Source organism: Pyxicephalus adspersus, chromosome 2 (assembly GCF_032062135.1).
Source record: "Pyxicephalus adspersus chromosome 2, UCB_Pads_2.0, whole genome shotgun sequence".
Taxonomy (NCBI): Eukaryota; Metazoa; Chordata; class Amphibia; order Anura; family Pyxicephalidae; genus Pyxicephalus; species Pyxicephalus adspersus.
This window is the reverse complement of record NC_092859.1, coordinates 63,880,544-63,907,865: the sequence shown is the minus strand read 5'-3', so window position 1 is coordinate 63,907,865 and position 27,322 is coordinate 63,880,544. Positions and strand designations below refer to the sequence as shown.

General features: G+C 37.8%; 1 protein-coding gene across 3 annotated transcripts in view; it reads right to left on the bottom strand.

Annotated features, from left to right (window-relative positions):
• The window catches only part of ARHGAP26 (Rho GTPase activating protein 26), a 405,537-nt gene that overhangs the window by 224,940 nt on the left and 153,275 nt on the right, over window positions 1–27,322 (bottom strand). For all 3 annotated transcript variants that reach the window (XR_011919418.1, XM_072400904.1, XM_072400903.1), the window contains one exon: window positions 18,148–18,184. Coding sequence is in view for 2 of the 3 variants with exons in the window: in XM_072400904.1 (XP_072257005.1) it covers window positions 18,148–18,184 (37 nt within the window). In the remaining variant the exon portion in view is untranslated. The remainder of the gene's footprint in view (window positions 1–18,147; window positions 18,185–27,322) is intronic.

Below are 27,322 nucleotides of genomic sequence, written 5' to 3'. Positions count from 1 at the left end.
AAGTGCTTACTAGTATATATACAGCTTGATCTCAATTAGTTTGCAGTGTTGCAAAGCAAACCAAAAAGTATAAAAACAGTGCAACAAATCTAACAATAAATTAATTATTTTGTGAATGAGTACAATATAACCTAAAAAAGTATCACTTACCCAAAAGAAGATGAAGAATTAAACATTCTAATTGACCTGTAAAGGACTGTAGATACGCACAGAACAGAGAGCAGGTGTGCGCTAATTAATTGCTATGATCTCACCAGTGATAGCTTAACAGATCCTCCTTAATCGCGCAGCTGAAATCTAATCGCTTAATTGGCAGATTCGCGACCCCTATTGCTCATTATTATCAAGGCAGGAATCCGGCTGGCAGTGAGGGGGTGAGTGTAGGAGCGCACTCGACTTCGGACCGCGGGAAACCGGCTCGCTGGAAGCGCGAAAGTACGCGCGACCAGGGAGCGCGGATTTCATTGATAATTTAGGCCCAGATTATCAGCACATCCTGATCTCTACCTCTTTAGAATAAACAGAAAGCAAATATTGTAGTAAATGCACCGACAAAGATTGTCATATAGATGGCAACCAAAAAAAATATATTTTTATTGGGGAAAAATTACAAACATGCCCCTATATCAATTCAAAATTTGATTAGTACTTTATTTGTAAGGATGGTGTATATTCCAATAGCAGTATAGCATATAGCAGCAGTAAATTTTACTTTTAATACATTATGGGTATATTTAAAAAGCAGTGAATCTGACATTCACTGAAACATTCCTTGGTACTGAATCATTTTTTGGTAAAGGTCAGATTCACGTTTTTTTTTTTTTTTTTTTTAAATAGACCCCTACATGTGACCTATCAAAGGAAAAATGTTAAATCCTGTAACAAAGATATATATTATTATTATTAAAATTTCATAAAAACATAAATGTGGCCCAATAGTTGGTCTATGATTATTACAGATAGGCTTAGGATAGTTCAACGCATTTCTCGGAACGATAATAATAACGGAATAAAAAAACAAGCTGGTACAGACAACAGGCTAGGACGAGAGGGCTCTGTCTTTATTATACCTTTTCACAGCTTCAGATATCCATATTAGTGACTTTCTAAAATGTGGAAGCTTGCAAACACCTCTATCTCATCCAAACAGTGCAGTGCATTTAATGCCCATCACCCAATCATTTCCAACAAGCTTGTTGCCAACAAACATCTCAACCTAATTTTATATATATGTTGTACCAAGTTATTGAAAAGTATATGCCTTTAAAGTCCCAAGGCTTTTGACCTAGTTTAAATAAAAAACTTCTGATGTTATTCATAAAGGGATGTGGCATATTCAAAATCATCTTGAAATCATGAGGAATAGTCCCTAACTTGATAAAGAATACTTTTTACTTATGTACTTACATTTACAGTAGGATCTCGCCTATCTGGCTCGCGACTATCCAGCCTAGTACAGAGGCCAAAAAAAAAAACAAACTCCATCTTAAAATGCCAGGGGCGGACTTGTGCTGCGGTGCTCCTGCATGGCACACGTTGCGACATTGCTGCTGCCTGCTCTCCAGAACAGTGTGGGATGTGATGGGATGCGGCGTGCGTAGCACTAGTCCGTGTGTGGAAGTATAGTGCTTTATTAATGGAACTTCGGACTATCCGGCTTTTTTGTTATCCCCCCTGTCCTGATGCCATATTAGGCCAGGTAGTCCGAAGTCTACTGTACTTACTCTGTTTTATAATCTTGTATGTGAAGCTAGCATGTCTGTATATTTACACTTATATTATAATTTTAAAACAAACAGGTTGACTTCCGGTTCCGGCGCCTCATGTGAGATAATCAGCTACTAATTCCGCAGAACACTTGTTTCAACTGGGCAATTCATCCTCTGGAAACAGCACTTTGACCGTATGGATAAGTATCTGGGGAAAACACCAACGCAAAGCACCTAATCAATCATTTAGACAAGAGAATCGGAGGGTAAGAGAAGCTAAAATGGCCGCCGGAAAGGAATCTTTAAAAGCGAGTACTCAGTCACCACGTGTGTTTGCAGAGGAGATTGTGCCTGGCACACCGGACTGTTCTAAAATTGCAGAAGCCGTAGCAGATAAACTGACACCGGCTCTGCAAAAAAACGATAGATGCTGATATAGGGAAAGGTGTACAATCTTTAAAACATGAAATAAAGGCGCAATCTACTCAGATAACTGCAGCTGAAACACGGGTATCAACTTTGGAAGATGAGCTAAGGGCAGCCCATGATAGAAATTTTACTTTGGAAAACAAGCAGATTACTCTGCTTTCATGACTGGACGATTTAGATAATAAAGCCAGACGCAATAATCTGAGGATTATAGGGATCCCGGAAAGTATAAAACCGAATCAACTAATTGAAGTGTGTGCGAATATGCCCATTAAGTAGAATGGGCGCACAGACTGGGATCTGAATGCAACGGTACCAGGGGGGCCAGACCGGTGATAGTGAAATATTTGGATTACAATGAACGTACTCTGGTCTTTTAATCGTACAGAGCCAACGAAAATTAATCATGGATGGCCACTCCTTTGCAGATTATTTGCGGATTATTCGATTGAGGTGGTGTGCAAACGTAAGATTTTTAGTGCGGTTTGCTCAGAACTTTTCCAACATAAAATCAGATTTACTCTGGCTTATCCAGCAACGCTATATATCAGAGATCACCAAGGCCAAAATTGTAAATTTACATCGGCAGAGGAAGCCACCAAATATATCAAGTGTTTAAAATATACGATGACAGGCGAGTTGACAAGCTTATCCCATGAAGAGGAGCCTTCGACCCATGTTGGCCACCATTCTGTAGGCCAAGTACCCAAGCAACAGCGGTCACATAATGATAGTAAACCACGTCAGCAACATAACCAACCCATGGAAAAGGAGCAGAAAAAATTGCATCAAAAGAAATCTGCGTCTTAAAAGCGAGTTTATTTCTAATCTTATTTGACTTGGGTCTCCTATTTGTATTCAGAATTGCCCTGGACACGTGAGAAACCTCTTTTTTGTCATCTGATTTAATATATGGTTAAGTGATATGCCAGGGGGGATGTTTGCTAAGTGGCCAATAGATTGGTCACTAATATTGGGTTTTGAATTATTGAAATGAGTGTTTTGCCGAGCTCTGTGGCGGAGCTCCTAGGGTCTTTTTGTGGTCCATATCCCGGGGGGTGTGAGTCTCCATTGTCTGCAAGAAGATGATGATAATGACGGACACAATTTCTATGAGGAAAAAAGGAAGTCCTCAATTTTTTCAATGTTTGTTTCTCTGTGAGTTACAGAGCCTGTTGTCAAAAATTTGTTTTCTATGTTTTTTTTATATGGTATGTACCATGGCCCAATTATTTTTCTAAAATGTGTGGAAAGCAAATACGGTTCTCAGGTGGTTCAAATTGGTCTAACCGTTATCTCTATCTATATGGTGACAAAGCCCCGTTTAGGTTAAGACTCGCAAAATCCAAGCAAAGAAAAAAAGTTGAACACAGAAATGGTAATTTTGATATCTGTATATTTCTTTAATGAAAGTAATTTCTTGGAATGTTAAGGGGCTGAGATCCCCCTCCCAAAAAAAGAATGGCAATATTACGCCATCTTAAGAAATTACGCAGGGATGTCCCGCTCCTACATGAGACACACTTAGCCGATTCAGATTGCCACAGGATGAGGAAAATGTGGGTTGGAGAAGTATATGGCTCCCCAGCTATTGGGAGGAAGGCTGGAGTTCTGATATTGCTAAATAAACATTTGCAATGTAAAACCTTGTCCTGCTCCTCAGACCAAGAAGGTAGGATTGCCAAATTTATATTGGAATTTGCTGATAAAACAATGATCATATACAATATATATGCACCTAATTCTTCAACAGTTTAATTTTTTCAAACAATTACCTTATGGCTTTCCCGAGACTCAAACCCATATAAACTTATTGGTGGGGATTTTAATGTGGTGATGAACCTGTATGAGGATAAGACTACTCAATCCTCACCAGGTGCGAGGCAAGGAAAATTAAGAAATCCTCCTTCGTTAACCCCTCGTTAACCCCTTTAACAGAATTTATAGATTCTATGCATCTTCATGATGTGTGGAGGGACAAACACCCCCTGGAAATAGAATTCACTTTCTTCTCGCATATTCATAACTCTCAATCAAGGTTGGACTATTTGTTTAGCTCTACATCTTTGTACCCTCTGATAGACCACCCAGAGATTCGAGCAATGGTCCTTTCAGACCATGCTCCCATAATGTTAACTATCCTAGACCTAGTCCCCAAAGGAAATGCCTATTTATGGAGGTTCTTATCCTTTTTATATAAAGATCCGGAATTCTGGACAGTTATACAAGCTGCCTGGAATGAATATAAAAATATTAACTCTGAGCATGTTGAAAATCGTATTTTATACTGGGAAGCGAATAAGGCGTACCTACGAGGCAGGATTATGGCATATATGACCAAACGGAAAAAATTAACATGTGATAATTATTTTAAGGCTCTGAAACAGCTTAAAGAATCTCAACAGAAACTAAACGATAACCCAACGCCGCTTAACCGTCAGGTGTGGCAGGCAATGAAGTGGGAATTTGATAATTGGAGGGAGAAATATGAACAATTTCACCAAAAAATGAGAGATGTAAAATTTATTGTTACAGAAATAAATCAGGCAAAATGTTGGCGAATCTAATCCGAACATTTTATAAGCCGACATTTATAGCTGCCCTGCAATCCCAGACAGGCAATCTGACTACCCATCCCAAGGAGATGAACTCTTCCTTTGCCGCCTTTTATAAAGATCTGTATAGGGACACTCCAGTAGATGCGGTTAAGGCGGGTGATTTTTTGGGGAAACTAACTCGTTGTTAACAAAATCACAAATTGAGTGGCTGAATCCCCCTATAACCACATTAGAAGTCCAATCCACCATATCTAGTCTTGCGAATGGGAAAGCACCTGGCCCTGATGGTTATTCAGCAGAGTTCTATAAGATTATGAAAGACGACTGGGTTCAGGTTTTATGTGATCTTTATAATTATATGTGGGACTCGGGTCTTTATTTCCTAACAGGCAAAGAAGCTTATATTAAAGTGTTACCCAAACCAGGCAGAAATGATATTCTGCCTGAATCGTATAGTCCAATTTCGTTAATAAATGTGGATGCCAAAATAATATTGAAAATTATGGCAGACAGACTGGCCTCACTACTACCTGGCCTTGTTTCTCCATCCCAGGTGGGTTTTGTGAGGGGAAGAGCAGCAGTGTCCAATATTCGAAAAGTGCTGGCAGTTTTGGAGGTGGCTAAATCGCAACCTGATAATGATATAGCAATCATCAGTATAGAAGCCGAAAAGGCTTTTGATAATGTAAGTATGCAATGGTTGTTCAAAGTAGTGCAAAAATTTGGATTTGCAGGGGAATATCTCCGGTTGATCCAAAGTATGTATTCTTCTCCAAGGGCTCGTGTACATACACCTGGCTATGGGTCAACTGCATTTGATATACAAAAAGGCACGCGGCAGGGATGTCCCCTGTCCCCTCTGCTTTTCAACCTGGCACTGGAACCTTTAGCTTGTGAGATTGAGAATATGTCAAATTTTCAAGGTGTTAAGGTGGGGAAGAGGGAAGTTAGAGCAGCATATTTTGCAGATGATATATTATTATTAACTGCTAACCCAGGAACAGATGTTCCACATATACAACATCTGTTTGACTGGTTAAAAGAGATTTTAGGATTAAAAGTCAATTTTGATAAAAGTGAAATCTTATCTTTATCCCGTAGTCAGAATGACAGTTGGTCCACCACTTTATCTTTCTCAATGGCTAAAACTCAGATAACATATCTGGGTATCAAGATTGGAAAGCTCCCATCATTTTTATATCAACTCAATTATCCCCTGCTAGTACAAAAATAGTTAAGGAATTGGATAGGTGGGGCACTCAGCCTCTTTCCTTCTTTGGTAGATGCCAATTAGTCAAGATGGTGTAGTTTGCAAAATTGTTATATCCCCTGCAGACGATACCACTCTTACTTAAACACAAAGGATATACAATTGCTAAATAAAGCTTTTGGAAAGTTTATATGGCAGGGAAAGAGAGCAAGGATTTCTTTAGGCAAACTGTACTTGCCGAAGGAGGAGGGAGGGGTTAATTTCCCGAATATGAGACTATATAATTTGGCGTGTATTACTCGCCATGTTATAGATAGATTGGATAGGGGATACCTCCAGGTACTCCAATTTTGAGTTGGAAATGAACTTGGTAACATCGTGGGATTTGAAAGCTTTACTCCACTGTAAGGTCTCACAGTTACCTGCCACAATCAGATATAATTTGCTAATGAGGGATACGGTACTCACTTGGAGGGAGATTAGACGTAAAATAAAACTACCTACGCATGTATCTAAGTACCTTCCTATTACTGGTGATCCAGGTTTTGTATCTGGATATATGAGTAAAGTGTTCCATAAATGGAAAGAAAAAGGGCTATATTTATGGAAGGATTTAATGGAGAGAGAGACCAACTGAATGTTGTCTGCTCAAGCTCTTCAGGCGAAGTACGATCTGCCAGGATGGTCGGTTCACCCCTTGTACTATTTACAAGCTGTGACATACTACAAATCAATGACACAGCCATATGTGCAGGATGATCCTATGCAGAAGGATGTATTTGATAAACTGACTACGCTAGCGTCACCCTCTATATCTAATATTTACCAATTCTATCAAAGTATCTTTAATAAACCACAGAAAAAAAATGTGAAACACTGCCAGAGGGATTTTGCAAACACAGATCTGGTGGCTACCAGAATGTACGGAAATATATGGTGAATAAGGTCTGGAGGGAATCACATTTCAAAATTATACATAGAGCACATAAGGTAATGAGGAAACGTGACTCAGCCAAGTTGCAGAGGACATATTCATACTGACCTAAATGTGGGGCATTAAATACTACATTAACATATTATTTGTGGACTTGTCCGCAGATAGGTCAGTTATGGGATGAGGTGCTACAATTTAAAAATGAAACCACAGATCAAATGCTCTGTAAGGATCCGATTTTGTGTCTATTTGGTTCTTGGGAGCATGAGGACTCTGTCCCATTCCAAGTAAAATATAGAGGTTGGACCAGTATATGTCTACTAATGGCTAGGAGGGTAATTCTGAAGGATTGGATTAATTCTGTGGCCCCCTCTATACGGGAAGTACTCGCATTGTTAAAAGTAGTATTTGAAAGGGAATTATTTGAGTCGGAGAGAGAGGGAGATGAACGGATCACCCGCTTCCTCCAGATATGATACCAATATATAGAAAAAGTACTTAGTGTACAGGAAAAATTGACCATCTATGAACGATTCAAACATTCTACGTGGATAATTACACAGGGACTGTTGTAATTTAAAATGATTGTGAGCATCCTGGACGGTATGGACTGTTGTGTACTATAATGCTTTCCAGTAAGATTATACATCATTTATGTTTATAACAAATTTTTGGGCCTATAGAGAGTTAGAGTTTTTGTGTTTATTTACTTATCTTTTTGTGTTATGTTCTATGTTTTTATTGTATTGTATTTTATTTGGATTGTGATATGGTATGGAAACTATCTGTGAAGTATCACTGGAATTGTATTCTTGTTTTTTTATAGATTGTGTTGTATTTTTTTTTTGTTGTACTAGTTGGAAAAATAAAATAAAAATTATTTAAAAAACAAAAAAAAAAAAAACAAACAGGTTTAGAAGAATGTTTTTTTTAAATGCAAAGTGTGTTCACAATTTTAACTATTGTAATGGCTACACAGCAAATTAAATAACAGGTATTATAGTACCCATTGCACTTTCTTATTAACAAGAATGTCTTTCCTTGTAATCATTTTTATTAGAAAGTATTTGAGACTGTGATAACTACATATGACCAAATGTATTCATCCAAGTGGAATATCAATAAGATCTTATTATTTTCCATAAACCACCTCTTACCATTATACTGAAAGGATGCAAAGTGAAAGTCACTTCTGGGAATTTATTAGAGTAAGATAAAATATTTATTTTGTGCAAAATTATGATACCCCAAAAGGCATTTAGTTACATCCTGAAAGTGAGATCTGAAACAGTCAAAATAATGAATTATAAGACTCGGTTAAGCATTTTTGAAACTGAGATTTCTCTCTCTCTTTTGCTTTAATTCTGATTTATTTTAAATGACTGTGACTGAATATACTATAAACATACACCTGCCTGTCTTACCAACTCTCTTTTATCTCTTTGCTGTCAGTGTGCATATACATCTATATTGTTGCCAAACTAAAAGGTCAATTTATATTACTTAAATACTACTTTAATTTAAAAGACCTGTATAATAACCATATTTTTGGACAAATCATTATGGATCTGCCAATAACCAGGATGCAGATGAGGCCACTCAAACAGACTACCCACTTTAAGTATTAATAGGTGGGAACTGTACTTGACTTTGTAAGGGTACTGTACTGGACTTTGTACATGAGACAACATTAAAGCTTATATGGTGACAAAATTACATACTTACAAATTTTTTTTGGTGCACAATGTTGACATCAAACAATTCAGGGTCCAATCTTTATTTTTAGGTCTACTTAGACAATATGAGAAAAAAGAGGAAAGGGAGGAGAGACACCCCTACATGTTGAGGTCTTGCCACACCTCACTCACTTTAAAGGATGAGTTCTGCATGCAAAGACAATAAAGAAAAATTGTGGGTCCAAGAAATCACACAAAGGAAGTGTTTAGTTTGGCAACAATTATAGTGTATTAATAACATAGTTAATAGTTAATAATAATAACATAATATAGTTGTACAAATAGTACAGTCATATAGATATTCAGAGGTACTGTCATAGTATACAGCACATAGGACTAATTCCCTGATTACTGATAATAGTTAAAGCTTTGGGGATCCTATATAGTTTCAAGATTCTCAATGAGAACGTGTACTTTTATGAACTTAACATGTTGAAAAGCCAACACTTTGGCATTGCACAGGGTCCCTTGTTTAAGCCAACAAAATCAAGCATGCACAACACTTATATACCAAAGAAAATTACTTCTAACATCTGTAATCACACCCTTGTTAACCTCATAATCCTACCCATCCAGATATGTTTTATCACCCACATGCACCAATCAAAATTGTGAATATTAGGCAACACACCTACAACCTGTTAAGGAAAAAAAAGGCTGTTTCACCAAATGTAAAACAATTGGCTCCAAAAATCTGCCAGAAGCAAAAAAGGCAATGATTGGCCCCATGTCATATGCAGGCACACCATCTGCCCAGGCACAGTATTGCTAATGCACAGCCACAAAAAGAAGTGGTCTGTTAATCTAATAAGAAAGAACCTTAGATATTTTATGCAAAAACAACTACAAACTAGCAATTGAGACAAGAGAATTCGTTTCAAATAATATGAAGCAACCATTATTTGAATTTGAACCAAATTGGAGTCCTATGGTTGCAGAACTTTTGAGTTAATTGCAAAGCTCCAAAACATAACATGGCCACAAAAATGGGTGGTGGACAATAAGTAATTGATAGATTTGGTTTAGTGTCACTATGCATGTGATGAGGGTTCCCTCTCTTCTAGTTTATAAAATTATGCAAACCCCTAAGAATGAACATAAAGAAAGAAGACTCACCTTAGTGAATTTTTCCCCAATAATTCACAGAAGAGAAAAATTTCAAAAAGTCAGAGTTAAAGGACCAAAAAACAAACAAGAAAAGAAAAAGGACTTGTAAGGCACCAAATATAAAAGGGAATGGAAAAACTTAACTTTTACTCTTATTTGACATAAATCATTTTTTGTATAAAGCATTACCTCCTGTTCCTAACAGAGGGCTTCTAAAATTCCAACAAATTCCAAAAACTTTATAGTTGGCCTCCATCAGAGCAGAATTTAAAGAAACTTTAGATAGAGAGTGGGCCAATTCACACCAATCATCTAGCTCCCATGCTATTCCTAGATCAGATTCCCAGTTAGTCATATATTTAAGTTTCTTGGTTGGGGAAACCAAGCCTGAATAAATTATGGATATTTGCCCTTTTGTAGTGGCTATAGAAGAACAGGAGCTCTCAAACAGAGATGATCGCAAAGGTTTTTGAACCTGTCTGAAAATATTATAATCAAGTCTTTCAGTCTCATGAAACCCTTCGAGATCCACCAGCAAAAATGTTCTGGGTTTAAACCCGGAGGAAATCCCGGGTTAAGCCAGAGCAGTGTTAAGGGTGCATGGGAAGAAAATTGCTTTGGGTGGCTACGAGACTTATCCCAGATAAGGACAGAGTACAGTAAGAAGGGACAGCGTATAGGTCCCCTCAACCTTTTCTGTATCCACATGAGAAATTCGATGGATCCATAGAATCCATTGATATCCTCTATCTCTACTCATTAGGAAAGAAAAGAGAAAATTGAGCCACCTGCGGCACAACATAATAGTATTTGAGGTTGGGAACACCCAAACCTCCAAATTGTTTAGGGCTAAAAAAGGTGGCTTTCCGGATTCTACTCCTTTTGACCGCCCAGATAAAATTCATTATTTTGGATTGAAGGAGTGAGATCTCTTTCTGGGGGACTTGTATTGGAAGAGTACAGAATAAGTATAATAGCCTGGTAGCAGACTATATTTGAAGGTAGCGATCCGCCCTAGCCAGGACGGAGGAGATTGGGACAAACGCTAAAGATCTGCATAGGTTTTCCTATATAGGGGTATGTAGGCAACTGTCGTCTCAACTAAAGTCAAATTTACTTTTGAGAGGTCTACAGTCTTTGCAGGAATATTGATAATGAGAGCCTGAGACTAAAGCCGCATACACACGTGCAATTCTTGTCGTTGGAAAGGATCTTTCACGATCCTTTCCAACAATAAGAACCGCAAGATGCATGAACGAGTGCTGTACATACAGCATTGTTCTGCTCTATGGAGAGGGGAGGGGGAGAGCGACAGAGCGGCACCCTGCTGCTCGCTCTCCCCCTTCCCTTGCATTAGGATCGCTCATCGTTCATCGTCCGTGGATCCGCCAGGATGGATCCACGGACGATGAACGACCTGGGCTGTACACACGCCAGATTCTCAACCGATATCTGGCCGATGCCGATTATCGGGCGAGAAAAATTTGACGTGTGTACGTAGCTTTAGATTTATTATCTTTAAAGCAGAAAATAGAGCAAACTCATCTAAAAGTTTAGGAAGGTAATATTCTGAGATGTAACATACATATGTAAGATGTAATGTACATACAGTAATGTACTGAGATGTAATATACATACAGTATGTCATCCTCAAATAAGGAACATTTGTTTTCTACCTTTCCACATTTTATTTCTTTATTATTTTGGTTAGCACGGATAGCGATCGCCAATGGTTCAATTTCTAAGGCAAACAGGAGGGGGGACAATGGACAAGCCTGTCTGGTACCCTTTTTAACTGGTATGGAAGTGGAGAAAAAGCCCCCTAGGGAGATTTTAGCCTCTGGAGCATCAAAGAGAGAGAGCAGGAGATTAGTAAAGTACGGGCTAAAACCCATACCTGAGAGAACCTTGAACAGGTAGGGCCAGGAGAGACTGGAATACATTATAGCCTGTCGAGGGGGGCCCCCATCCCAATTTGAGTTAACTATAGAAATAGGGCTCATCTCAATTGGTTGGTAGCCTGTCTGTATTGCATAAAGCCCACCGGGTCCGGATAGATATAAGCCCCTAAAAAAGAGCCTAAATGTACTGAGAGATTTTTCGTCATGATTTTGAGGTCACAGTTAATCAAGGAAATAGGCCTGTAATTAGTAATCTCTGATGCGTCTTTTCCGGTTTAGGGATCACACTTATAAACTCTCTATTTGCATTGCATGGTTGAGGGCGTACCTCTCTCAGGAAGTTAAAGTAGCCCAGATTTGGAGTAAATATGGGGAAAAAAGGTTTTATAGTAAACAATGAAAAAGCCATCCAGGCCAGGAGAGCCTCCCATTTTAAATAGTTAACCAGTAGCAACCAGTTCCCTTGACGCAAAGGGCTTCTCCAGGATTTCTGGATGTTTAGGATTCAGTTTAGGGAGGTTAAACCTACGGAGAAAGGTGGAAATCTCGTCCTGGAAAGTTGAGTTCGAGGTGTATACATTTTTATAAAAGTCCCTAAAAGCAGATGCAATTTTTTCAGGTTTTGTGATAGTTTGCCATCTTTAAGCTTGATTTTAGGAAGAGATCAGAGCCTAGGCATGGGGTTTCATTTTTTAACTAGGAGGCTGCCTGGTTTATCACTCCAAAGGACAAATTTAATTGAGGCCCACCCTGTGTCGAGAAGCCTCTTCCCACCTTTCCAGCTGCAGAGCCCAGTTCCTACCCTGTGCAGGGACCCATTTCTCCTGAGTTGCAGAATGTGCAGCAGCGCGCTCTTCCGAGGTGGCGGCTATCTTGGAAGCCAGCCGCGTGGACTGAGACCGCAGAAAGCAGTCTTAAGGCTTAGTTCCAGCCTTCCCCACCATCTTCGGTAGGTGCAGCGCAGTAGTTCCAGCCTTCCCCACCATCTTCGGTAGGTGCAGCGCAGAAGACCGGTGCCTGCACAGCTCAAATGTAGTGTGGCTGCCAAGTCCCGCTGCAGAGAGAGCAGCGTAAGTATCCGGAATGCGCCGAGCCATCTAAGAAGCAACCTTCTTGCCTTTTGCTTTTAGATACAACCCATTTTGGAGAAGGTTTGAAAAAAAAAGTCATAAGTAAAATGTTGCACTTATGATGATAATTGATTGATGTATAGATGTATTGAATAATTACACTGGGGAACAATTTTGAACAAAATTTGTGTTGACTTCAATTTTTAAGCTATAATAGGTATGCGGATTCTAAAAATGCAGTTAGTTTTCTTCTATCACGTCAGGTTTTTTCTCTACCGCTTAAAATAATATGATTACTGTAGCGTGGACTTGTATAGGCTATTCATTTACAGGAAAGACAGTGTGGTCAGAGGTTGTGCGCTGCTCTATGTAGTGAATAAGCAAAATGTATTTTTCTACTCACACACCTATTTCCTTTCTTTTGGATCATGTCTGGCTCTGCTATTTCTCATCTTAAGTGCCTAAACAACCCTGAATTATTTTGTTATATCTGTGGCAGTTTCGCCATTCCCAGTCAAAGGGGGAACATCGGCACATTTGTAAAACAAGCCTATTTGGCACATTTCAAAGTTAAACTTGGTGATCAAGATAAGTCTTGGGCCCCTCATAAGGTGTGCAAACAGCGTGTTCAGGGTTTACAGATGTGGACAAAGGGAAGACGTAATAAGATGCCATTTGGTATACCTATGTGGTTTGGGGAGAGCCAGGAGATCATTTCAGTGACTGTTACTTTTGTAGATTTGTAAACTTCAGGATATAACAAGAAAAAGAAATGTAACAGAGTATCCTAGTCTACCATCGGCTATACGTCCAGTGGCTCATTCAGATGAAATCCCAGTGCTGGTTTTCGTTACACTACCCTCTCTTGAAGAACATGACTATGGTAATGAACTAGGTGACAACAATGATAAAGAGTTTGAAACTGAAGAGGACTCACTTCGTAAGGGATTTGGTCAGCATGAGTTGAGTGATTTGGCACGTGATTTGGGACTATCTAAGAAGGCTTCAGAAATCCAAGCATCAAGACTGCATGAGAAAAACTTACTTGAAAAAGGAACAAAGGTATTGTACTTTCAAACCAGAAATTGCATTTCTGCAGTACTTAAAGAACTGACAGTGGCTTTGTGTATTGCCATAACAAACCTGGATTAATTTAGGAAATGGGAATTCCAATCTATAACTCAACTGAATGGGGACTATTCATCGATAGTTTAAAGCGGAGCTTAAAGTGTGTCCTCCTTCACAATGGCAATATATTTGGGTCAGTACCATTTGGTCATTCAGTTTCTCTTTCTGAAGACTATGCAGACATAAACAGAGTCATGGAGTTGTTGCAAAATCACAAACACAATTGGGTCATCTGTGTTGACCTTAAAATGGTATGCTTCCTTTATGGTCAGCAACACAGATACACCAAGTATCCCTGTTATCTGTGCATGTGGAACAGCTAAGCTCATGAGAGGCATTGGGTGGAAAGGAATGTGCTTCCAAGATCTGCCCTAAAACCAGGTGATCCAAACATTCTACATGAGCTATTTGTTGATTGAAATAATATTATATTACTGCCTCTGCACATGAAAATGGGTCTGATGAAGCAGTTCAGTAAAGCTTTGCTAACTGAAGGAGACTGTTTCAAGTACCTCATTTTGGCATTTCCTAGCCTGTCATTTGACGAAATAAAGCCATTGACATTAAAGTCAACAAAAAATTTGTTCAAAATTGTTCCCCAGTGTAATGTGTTTATAGATCTCACTATTGATTCCTGAAAAAGCGAATAAAAGTCAGCGAAATGCGTTGAATCTGATATATGCAAGATTACTGCAATGATTGTTTTAGAATGTTTGTATGTGTTGGAATTTTAGAAGAGGAAATGTTTTACACAAAAAATGTTTTATGTCAAATAGAATAAAAGTTAAGTTTTTCTATTCTCTTTTACATTTTGCTTAAAAGTCTCTTTTCTTTCCTTGTTTGTTTTTTGATTCTATATGGCCATGTTAGCTGGGATGTGGCACATATATACAATATTGGTGGCTAAATACATTTGAGAATTTGACCATATTTATGTAATAGATCAGCAATTCAAAGTATTTACCGATTGTCATCCTGAGGAGCAGATCCGTTCATGTCCAGGGGTGATTCTACTGCTGGAGCCAGTGTGGGGTCCTTCTGTGAGGGCAGGAGGTCCTTTAATGAGACTGTCAAGTGTCAAGAACCAGACGAGTGGGCACCATTTGGACAGGAATCATGGCCATAAAAACTGTTGTGTTCCCTTACAATGGTAATCAGTGTAATGCCCCCATCTCTGCCGCAAACATTGGTTACAGCACTGGTAGGTCCTTGACAATGCCAAGTAAAGTAAAATAGTGAATGGTGAAAACAGCCTTACCTGCCTTTTCACAATTACTAAATAAACTCATTTCTCCATGGGCCATCACAGGTGCGTGACATCTTAACGCAATACTTTTCTAGCTTTAAAATCTTTTGCCACATTGATTGGTCAGTTTGGGATTTTGTAACTTCCAAAAAAGGTAAGGAGGAGTTCATTCATTCCCTACAAACAGGTATGCTGGGATTTTACACTAAGCTGCACATGTGCAGTTAAATGTACATTATAGAGCAGATTGCAAGCAGGCAGGTAAGTTCGATTTATTGCAGTAGAGAAACAGCATGTCCCTATCTATTAGCAATTTATCCATTTTTGTTTAGTTCTGCTTTCAGTTAACCTCTAACCCAAGTTTCACCTTAAACCATGGTTTAGAAAAAGTTAACTTGTCTAACTATACTGCCATTTACAACTTTGCCAAAAAATTGCTGTGACTTTTCCAACTTTTCCCGCTAGTAAATAAGCTCCAGTGGACACAATAAGACTAGAAAACAGAAAAAAAAAGACATGAAAATCAGAGTGTATTTTAGCAAGCAAACCTAGTTATTATAACAGCAGTCCTACTTAATATGACTTTTTTCATTTATACATGCTAATAATACACATACTATTTTGGTTATCATACCCAAGGTTATCCTTAAGTCCTTCTTGGTATATCTGCATATGTCTATTTTGCATTTGTCTGACAACAAATCTGTGAACTCCTGTTTATTGATCTTCTCCAGGCTAAATAAGAACTGCTGGTTTAGAACTGTTAAAATCTAGCTGAAATGCCACTTGAAAAGCACATTTAAGGCATTCATATGCACACCAGAGCTAGAAGAATGACATTTAGAACATCATTTAGGTTTGAGTTAGACCCTATGTGTCTCTAATGTGTTGTCAACTTATAATTTTAAGTATCAAAGTTCTGCACACATCAAGCATAAATAATTTAAACATATATGTATTCAGGACTTTAAAGATAACTTATGTGGACTTGTGTTGAACCTCATTTACTGCCAAGAATGAGAACATGCTTGCTGCCTCTCCTCCCCCTAAGAAGTCCTATGACAAAAACTAGACACTCATGGGTTGTAGCAAGATTTGCAAGTTTAAAAAAATAATAATTTTCACTTTAAATCAACAGGTACAAAGTAAAAATGGGGAAGAAAAGGGCAGCAGAGAGAAGATATAAGACTGGGTCATAATTAAGTCAGTTCCAATACTAATACATACAGTAAGTGGGCATAACTTTTTTTTTTTAACATTCAACATTTCACATGTTGGTAGAGTAACTCCTTTTCTATACATGTTGTAATAAAAAAATAATTTATTATCTTGACAAGAATATAACTTTACACTTTTTATCACATTAATAAATATCTTTACAACACTGACAATCAAGCAGACAGAATATTAAGATGCTGAATTTAAGCATTTTATATTTTTACAGCAAAACACTTTTATCTCAGGCAAATAGAGGAACATTCTTTTTCAGTACAATTCAAACATTTGTAGATGCCACTTCAACATGTAACAGACATTTAGAGTAAAGTGGGAGGAATTTGCAAGCAAACTAATAATCATGTTACAAATGGGAATGCAAGGAACATTTTGTGGAGGGAAGAAAAGCAAATGAGTGGGGAAAATATAATTTACTACTGATCTCACAGTTGCTTCAGGCAAAGTGACTGCCTTTTTACGTCCACTAGAATGGGGAATAAATAGCTTATTTGTACTGTCAGCAGACTGCATTTCGATAGCAAAGAGGTTTAGTTAGAAGTTCTAAATACACAATCATAGAAAGTGCACCAGTAACATTTCATTGTCTTGTAGTTTAAATGTTTGTGCACTGATATGCATTTAAAAAGTGTAATGTGCATTAAAACTCTACACAGCAGCATGGTAAGATCAAAATAATATTGACCTAGCTACCAGCTTGACAATGCCAGCTGCACATAGACCAAACACTCAGTGACATTATTAGAGAAAAAATAAGTAAGAAATAGCCAATTATTTTACAAACCGTGTAGTTAAAGTGGCAAACAAATTGACAAAAAGCATTCCACATATTTAAAAAATTGTCGCTAAAGACACCCGGGATTAAACAATAGTTATAGGTCAGTAGCTCATTAGAAAGTGAAGACAGGATCATGCCATTTTAAAGATAAGCCAGCAGCAGTGCAATGCATCTGTACTCTTCAGAAAGCATTCAAAGTTTCTAAAAACTTGGAGTATTAAAATGGTCTTTTCATAAACATATACACTTTTTCATGTCTATGGTGAAAATTAAACAGTTCCAGATTTATGCTTTGTATTGAACAAGGGCATCTCATGCAGATTCAAATAAGTATACAAATACAAATGTTTATTCCTATCAGTGCATCTAATTTTTACACAACTTCCTGTTCTACATTTTCTCTTTCTAGGCATATTTTATTTACTCCCATGTTGTACAGTGCCCTGGTGAAACCTAAAAAACTGTCCAATGGTTATACATGCCTTGGTATTCAGATTTTAACTATTTTAGTTGCGGAAACAGGATCTTTTGAGTCCTTTTTTGTCCACTTGTTTCATATAAAAACCAGGTGAGAACATTAACATAAATGTTAGAATCAAAGATATATTTACTAAAGCAACAATAAGCTAGACCATCACATTTATTTCCAGTCTTTGACTTAATAGACCAATGTCTCAGCAGGATTTACTTTTTTTTGTGGCAATCTACAAACATATCATTTGCTTTTTGTTAGCACTGACTATATGATATCACTTCACCTCAGGCATGCACAGAAGGAGCCCTTTCATCAAAATTGCTGATCAGACGCATGCGCAGTGAAATCGGCAAGTTTTTTTTCCTACACTACATCTACACTACCCGATCTGGCGCCTGCACAGTGCAAGATCAGGTGACGTAGGAAGATGAACACAAAAGAGGAGAGGAGAAAGAAAGTGGCTCCCTCTGCGCTGGGCCGAAGATGGATACCGGGACGAAGTGGGGCCCGATGGAAGAAAACTCCTGACGGATGGACAGATCTGCGGGATCGAAGGTAAGTGTGATTTTTTCTATTTTGGGTGAGTTTTGGGTTTACTTCCGCTTTATTCACAAGAGGAGAAGGTGTACTTACTTCCTTCACTTTGGCTGTCCTTGTTTGAATTGTAAACCTACAAAATAAAAACAAAAGAATTAAAAGTACATCAGAGAATTGTTTTAGGAAATAAATAAGCTTTGTCACGTAAAGGTAATTTTATATTTCCTACAAATTTAAATGTTTGTAAATATTACATTACATTTTAAAAATATTATAAAAAAAATGTTCATGATTGTTTTACATTGCTTAACTTCCTGGGCGTTACACTGATGTCTAGATTTCTGTACCAAAAGCGGTACACTGTTTTTCATGAAATTTGTTTTTTAAATTGTAGACCTGTAACTTACAGAAATATGTCTGAACAGGGTTCTAGTGGATATCATGATTATAAAAAATGTTTGAAACACACAATCATGTAAAAAAAAAAAAAAAATTACTTTTAATAAAATTAAAGACACAAAAATCAGCTTAAACAAGTATACATAAATAAATGAAAAATACTGAAAATGCGATAATTCGTGTCCAACGTCACATACCTATAGACAAAACCGCATAAATATATTTTGTATTGGATTGGAAATATGTCCAAAATTTTATAAATTTAATAATAACATTTTTTTTATAAAACATAAAAAAACTTAAACTAAAAAAAAAAAAAAAAAAAATAGTTTAAAAAAAAAATAGTGTATAATGTAATGTACAGTAGCTTATATAATATATATAATACAATTATATATATATTATATAGAGATTTCTTTGTATTGGACTCAATACAGCTTTTTTGTATTAAGTTCAATACAAAAAGCGATTTGAATTTCCCGCCCCGCCTCCCGCCCACACCGACGCATGCAGCGACATCACCGGGAAACCCTGGAGATCGTCACTGCACTTGCCGGATGAAGACAGAAGACGTGTCCGGAGGAGCTGCGGGCAGAGGGTATTTTTTTTTTAGAGATCGACGCTGGAACAGAACGGATCATTACAGCGGGGACCAAGTAAAGTGATGGGATTTAACCACCCGACAAAGTTCGGGTTTATCGATTTTTGCAAAATCTTTAAACCTGAACCAAGGTCGGGTTTAACGGTCAGGTGGTTAATATTAACATCTGCTTAACAAAAAAAAACAGTAAATCATTTATCTTGATTTGTAACCTAAATAAATAAAAAAAATAAAAGAAGGAGGAATCCTAATGAGGCTGAATCCAGTTACCTGTTCACAATATTAATAAAAAGATCTTGAATCTTTCTTGATATCAGCCATGGAATGCATGAATCACAAGACTAGATACATAGAATTGTAAACCTTTTAACAGGTAAATAGCTTTACATGTCCCTTACTTGTTTTCCTGGATCTCTAGCATTTTATCTTCAAGACCCAAATTATACCAAATAAACATTAAAACGTATGATTAGAATCCACTTCATTTTAAAGTGTCTGTCTCTCCTAATTGGCACATATATATATAAGAAGTCCATTTGGGCAAGCTAAGCAACATGTAAAACTTCAATTAATAGACAAATGAACTACCAAGGAAGAAAAAAACAAGATGCTCCATAACATATAAAAATATGTAAATGCAACCTTTGTGTTTGATATTATTAAGGTAGAATAATCATTACAATCCTAAGGGTCTGACCTTCTAGGCTAACTGTAACATTCTGGGGTCACTTGTTTTTATTTCTCATTCTTAATAGGTGTTTCAAATATTTTTATGCGATAGCAATTATAATAGAGGTAGTCCCCATGTTACATACGAGATAGGGACTGTAGGTTTCTACCTAAGTTTAATTTGTATGTAAGTCAGAACAAGTACATTATTTAAAAAATGCAATTAGGACAGTGGTTGTTTAAACATATTATTAGGCAGCGGGGTGTCAGTTACTGTATAAAATCCTCACTGTGAGTTAATCACAAACAAAACAAACAAAAAAAAAAACTTTATAGACGAAGACACTAGACATTCATTAACTTCTGAAGCAAGCTGTGCTTTGATAAGCAAAAATAAACAGCAGCAGTTTGTCTTGGTCAATAAAGAGTTACAAGATGTTACAGATCAGCTCAGCTCTTAAGATCACCCACAACCTCAGCTGTGTTTAGCAAAAGATTTCTTCTGCAAGTCAGGCAAACCACCCCCTCCCCGCATCCAGCCTCTGTCCTGCACACGAGCAAGCAGGAAATTCCCCGATCAAATCTAGGAGTCGTCCGTATGTCCTTAACTCAGGAACTACCTGTAAAAATAAAGTTCAAAAGCACTTTTCCCAACTTAGAAACCAAACTATAGAAACCTCTTAACATGAAAACAAAAGAAAAAAAGAGCAAACACAATACAGCATAGGGCTTAGTTGATTTAAAAACCCAAAAATCTTCAGTGCCTGTATTTTAAACGTTAAGGTACAATAGCCTCAAAGTGTTTAGACCTACAGAGGTTAGAGAAGACTTGTACCATACTAAATTGTACACATTCCGGACACAAATTCTTTTTGATAAATGTGTTTGTGTTTTCATGACTAAAGTAAAGCTTTCAAGGAACTCTGCACACTGTTGCCAAATATGTTGTTAACCCTGTGGGAAGTGGGAAAAATAGTCACTACAGATACTGGATAATTTACGTACAGTATAATATGTTTTTTGCAAATGTTGCTGCAGTATAAACTAGTCTGGCAGAACATACATGCTACAAAGATTTTTATGTCTCCTAAGTTTAGTTTGTCTTGGCATGTACAGAACTAGGAAGTTCCTTTTCCCTCCTTAGAGATTATTTCCTGCTAAACGCTAAATTAAATAAAACAGAGGATCTGGCAAACAGGAGAACTATCCTAAACCATGTTAGACAATATATAGGGTGTTGAGAAGTGCACATATGGTACTGGAGTTTGCAAAAAGGACACACAAACAGAAATCAGCTCATAGGGGAGACCAATGGTAGCTGGTCATAGCTGGGTTTGTTTAATTGTGAATGGAAAAAAAGATGGATGAAAAAAGGTAAAACTTAAGTTTATTTTCTGTACTAACATCTAAAAGTTTACATAAAGAGACCAAGAGCAATAATGATAGGTACACAATACAGTTACACCAAGCCATCATAATGCCATTCAGTGCAGGTGGATCTGTTAATCTGGTAACCACAAATCCTTGAGCTTTGCCCTATTTTACAGAAAAAGCCCAAAAATTTTACGTGTCACATTGGACAGCTGATAGCGGATTTGTATTTTCTGCCAACTACCCTTGACAAAAAAATTACAGTACAAAAATAAGAAAAAGCTGCACAACCCGTCGTATTCATCTTATAATAATGTATAATAATTATTAAATGAGGACGTCTTTATTCTAATTAAAAAACATATTGCAATGTTGCAGAATCTTTTAACTGAAAGCTATTTTTTAAAGGCGGGGTATACACGGATGGTGTTTATATGCATTTTTATGCACTTTTACAAGAGTTTTAAAGTATGCCAATAAAACGCCCAAAAAAACCTCTTATATTCGCCTATGACACATTTTACAGGGATTTTACATAAGAGTTTTATTTTAACCCCGGGGAATGAGTACAGGGGTACATAAAACCCAGGAAAGGTACAGATTCCAGGAAAGGTTTATAAATATATGTAAAACGTGAGATGAGATTTAATGTTAAAGTATTTTTATTAAATGTGTGAGTTTTCTGTTAACTGTTAGCTAATGAGGACAAGTATCCCTATTCACCTCTAGTGCTGAATGGCTGAGAAAAGGGAAACCCTGATGACGCAGCTGCATTCATTGAGAAGATCCCCGGGCACTACAGGTTAATTACCTCTAATGCCCCTGGGATTGCAAACAGGAGGATTCCCAGGGAATCCTGTGAATCCCCTGTGAATCCTCTTGTTGTTTTTCTTCGATCTTCCGATTGTTTTGCAAAATAAGTTCCATGAAATTTTGCAGAACCATCAGAAGTTTTGAGAAAATCTTTGTGAGCATGCCAGAGGCATTCTCGCTCATCCCTCGTCCTGTGGGACCTGTGCCTAATGCCTACAACTTTGCAGCTTGATTAGCATCTGTCAGAGAACACTAGAAATTGGTAGGTTCACCATTCACAGATGAGTGTAGGTTTGCACTGATCACATGTGACACATGTGAAAGAGTCTGGAGACACCATGGTGAAGTTTATGCTGCTTGTAACATCATACAGTATTACTAGTTTGGCAGATGGTCTGTGGGAGCATGTTCTTGAAGAGATGTACAGACCTCCACATGCTAGGCTAATGGTACACTGACTGATAGTTGTTTCTGGTGCAGGATGATGCCTGGTCTCCTATTACTAAAGTGTGTAGGAAGTTCTTGGATGACCAATACATTGATGTCATTCATTGCCCCCAACATACCCTACTCCTGAATTCAATAGAGACCACATGACACATGATGCATCAGCCAAGTAGTGCCCAAAATGGTCTAGTAGCTCCCTGATGCCCAGATCCAGGTCTAGGAGGAGATAATAATACAGTGATGAGAAAAAAAAGAAGTACAGAGAAAAGTTCCACAAGTAACAAATCTACTGTAATGTCTACACTGTTCTGGCATATTAAATTTTTAAAAAAATGTATATCTTAGAGAAATGCAACCCAGTTGGTTTGCGCATTCAACTTTTCCCAAACAAAGAATCCAGAACTAATCAAAAATGAATGGGAAGCTGCACTGAATTATTGTTCTAATAAATTTAATGCAAATCCTCATCAATTATTACAAAAATGAACTAACAACTTTGAATTAGGAACTCTCAACTATGTACACTCAAATACAGGAATTATTAACTCCCCCCTTTTAAGGAAAGATATGACACCTTGAAATCACATTTGGAAAGGTTTAACACAGAAATGTTCAACAAAAAATAAAATAAATTTCAGAAGCAAAAGTGGGCCTTCACTAAAAGAAATGCCTATAAATGGGATTCATCAACCTACAAGCGCAATAATACTTCAGCCCCTCATCCTCCGCCTCCTCTCCAGCAGCCAGCACACACTATCACTGCCTCATCCTCCTCATCACGATTCATGCTACCTAGAATCACAACTCATACATCCAATTAAGCACACAAATCCACCTGAGTTCAGCCAATTTGATATACAGGATTTAAGAAAATTTATGATTCTTCATGAATTATTAGAAGAAAACCAACAGAGTTAGACACTACCATTACCCAGCAAGAAACACAGTCTTCAATTTCCCTCAGACGTCCAAAATCCACCTCATTTTTTCCATCTATAACGTTATATCCACACATACACACATTCTTCAATCTTGTAACCCAAGATATCAAAAAATTACAAGTTCAAAATCTAAAACTGATAACCTTCCTCCCAATCTACATAAGGCTTTATCCCAATTGAAGAGAAATCAAAGTATCGTCATTAAACCGTCAGACAAGGGTGGCAATATTGTGATCATGAACAAAAGCCAATTTGAACAGATGTGTCTAAAAAATCTATGTAATCCAGATTGGTATAAACCAAATCCTGGAAACATAATTAATCAGTTCTATAATGAGTACTATGATCAACTAAATAAGGCGTTCCACTCAGGAACAATGGATGGTAAAATGAGAGATTACCCTTTTTACTAGACACCCTGTTATGCCCACATTCTATTCCTTACTGAAAGCTCATAGGAATCTTGACAATCCATTGAGAAGACCCATAATTTTGGGTGTGTGTTCTATTACATCCAATGCGTAGCCACATCCGCTCTAAGCTTTTAAAGATGTCTCAAGACATGACATACGTTTATTTAGGTATCTTAGCCGTTCTACATTCCATGAAATAATTTTTAGCTTATGCATTGTAGGCAAAAGGGTGGATACAGACAATGGAGGCTGAATCTCAAAACAAAAAGGCAGACATATCAATCCCCTGATACAGTACAAAATAGAAAAATATTCAATAATGCCTGAAAACGTAACTGTAATGCTTTTTTGAACAAGTGGCAACATTAGGTCCCAAAGAGCCATAAATCCACAAATGGTTTTACCACCCATTAGGAGGGAGATACAAAAAGGAAAAAGAAAAATCAGAAGACTCAGTAGGTAGACATTATAAAGGAATAACATTCCCATTCTCTACATGGGTATATATACAGGAAAAAAAAAATAGTAATCAAAAAACATAAAATTTACCGATAACTTTGTGCAGTGGGCTCACACTCGGAGGCCAATGGCTATATAAAAATAAATAAGCATAAAATCAAATTTCAAATTTGAAAAAAAGATTACTGAATCCAGCAAAGCGTCCTCGATAACAATGTAGGTGTGGAGGAAGAAAAGTAGTGCAAAAGTTCTCCTCAGCGGGTCTACCCAGGGAATCTATCTTTCTTGGGGTCAAAGAACTTTTTGACCAGCACATTCCTCTAAGACTTGGACTGTTGGGATGTGGGTACATCATTCAAGGAGGAATTACTTTTGCTAGGCAATGGTCTAGGTACCGAAGATGTAGCAGTATAGCTCCGCCTATATACTTCTCCCTCAGGAGCCAGCGTGGCTAAAAATTCCTCGGCAGCTTCTGCTGAATGGTTAGACCCGATAATCATAAAGAATGTAAGGTGGCGGGGTATGCCAGTGGGAATTTAATCTTTCATTTTGATAAGTTTGAGATAACTTGATGAAAATGTTTTTGCTTGAGGGTGACCTCAGCCGAGTAGTCAGCGAACAGGAGGAGTTTAGCTCCATCAAGCATAAGGGTGCGTTGCTTTTGGAATGCTGTGACCAATTCTGAGTGATCAGGGTAATCCAGATATTTTAAAATAAGTGGTCTGGGTCTCCTCAAATCTTTATGAACAGTGCCAATACGCTGTGCTCTCTCAACTTTGCAAGAATGGTCAAGGCCTAATATTGCTGGAATAGTTTCCGCACAAATCGCAGATAAAAGATTTGGCTTAACAGATTCTGGTATGCCTATTATTCGTAAATTATTGGAATGCATTTTGAGCTCTTGGTGTAGTGATTTATTCCCTTTCCAATAGCTGCATCAATTACCTCCTGTATTGTGGGCATAAGAAGCACTGCCTTCGCTTCAGCCATTTTTGCATGATCCGCAGCAAATGAGGAGGACTTACCCTCGTTGCTTTCATGTTCTGAAGCAGAGGCTGCATGGATGCCATCAGCCATCTTGGATCGTGCTAGACGGCTCCTGTCGTGTTGCTTACATTGACCTCACGTTTCTTCCTTACTCAGTCATCGGTCTTTGAGCAGCAAACCACACACATCCTTTCAGGTGCTGCCTTTTTCTGGGTTGGTGGGATGTATTCAATGAAGTGACAACCGGTCGGGCGTTCTGGGTTGACAACGATGGAAGCACGACGTCCAGGTTTATTCAAAACCACTGATGGTTCTTGACTATGGATTCCGAAACTTGCAAAATGAAGTCTGAATGATTCACAGACCTCTGACTTTTTTCTGTACAGAATGTAGGCGTTCCATAGGCACTGCTCAACAAGATGGCTGAAAATCTTCTTGTAGTACTTCCCTTGCTGTCTCCTCATCGCTGGGTAGAATGTCATAGCTTGGTCAGCTCTGTCGACACCTCCCATGGTGTTGTTGTAGTCAATTACCACCTGTGGCTTCATCACTTCTTACCCACTTTTTGTGTGTACCAGAATGGTGGAGGCATCATGGACAGTACTCATCAGGCACACATCTTACTTGTCACGCCATCTCAGGGCCATCATCTTGCCTTTCTGCCAGGCAACAATTTCTCCTCTCTTTAGCTTCCCTTTTGCAAACAGCGATGCCAGGTTGCGCCGGTAGCCCTAACGGTTCCATAGGCATCTGTTCTGTGTTGCAGAAGGAACTCATAAAGCTCAGAAGAGGTGTAGAAATTGTCAGTTGTGACACAATAGCCTTGATCTAGCAATGGCTCTATGAGAGATAGCGCTGAAGATGTTACCAATCCAAAATTGCTGTATCTGGGGTTGAACTGTGTCCCTTTTCCAGTGTACAGTACTGTATTCCAGATGTAGCTAGATGAGGATTCGCACAACATATACGTTTTCACGCCAAATCATGCCCTCTTTGATGCAATGTACTGCACCCAACTGAGCCTCCCCTTGTAAACCATTAGACTTTCGTCAATGCTGACATCTCTTTCTGGCACATAGGTTTGCTGGAAATTTTGTAGAATCATCTTAGACACTTCCCAAATTTTCTTCAGTTTTCGTGCAGGATGGGTAGTCTCATAAATTCTTCAATGTTTGCGAAGTGCAGGTACTTCACTATGGGGGTTATATTGTCCCAGATGTGGTTAACTCGTAAGTTGTACTGAGCTGGGTACCGTTCCTATTTATTGTAGTATGATATGAAAATATAAATTCAAGAGCTTTCTTAGAAGGTTCTTGAATGTGTGTGCTGGATAATATCCTTTATATATTGGAGGAGATATAGTTATGTTTTCCTATAGATATTCTTGTTGGAATCACAAAAGTGCAAAGCCTGGGTTTTAGATTATTTAATATGTAGTTAGACGATTGGTTGGTGTTTTTAAAGAGTTTACTAGCAGTGAAAGGGTTAATACCCGTGGTTGAGCAGTTGTACGGTTGAAACCACAAATGTAACATTGGTGAATAGTGGCAAGGGCGGAATGTAAGCAGCCAGCTCAGGTACAGCCCACAGCAGACACATTCGAGAATCTTCTAAGAAAGCTATTTATATTTTCATATCATACTACAATAAATAGGAACGGTACCCAGCTCAGTACAACTTAGAGTTAACCACATCTGGGACAATAAAACCTTTCTCATCATCATCCCAGTACTACACAATTAGATCTCAAAAATCCCCTAAAGAAGCCAGAGTGCAAAACATGTTTGTAAAATGAGACATAATCATGTTAGAGTACTGTATACTTAAATATCTTGGATAGTCAATTAACCTTTTGTGATTGCTTGTATATACACTATAACTTTATGTGTTCAGTTGAAAAATCTGTGAATATATAACATGATGAGTAAACTAATATGATTATCGTGCCACAAAAAGTCGTCTTTTCCTTTTTCTTCCTCTTTTCACTTATTATATAGACAGGCTTGGCAAAAATTGATCAACTGAATATTACACTTTCCCTTTTCACTCTCCTATTTCCTTTGTTAAAATGCAGAAACAGTTTGTGAAAATATTACTACACCCTTACCACTTCTATAGGAGCCTGGAGCATTCAGGTGTGTTACATTTTTTAACAGTTGTTGCTACCCATC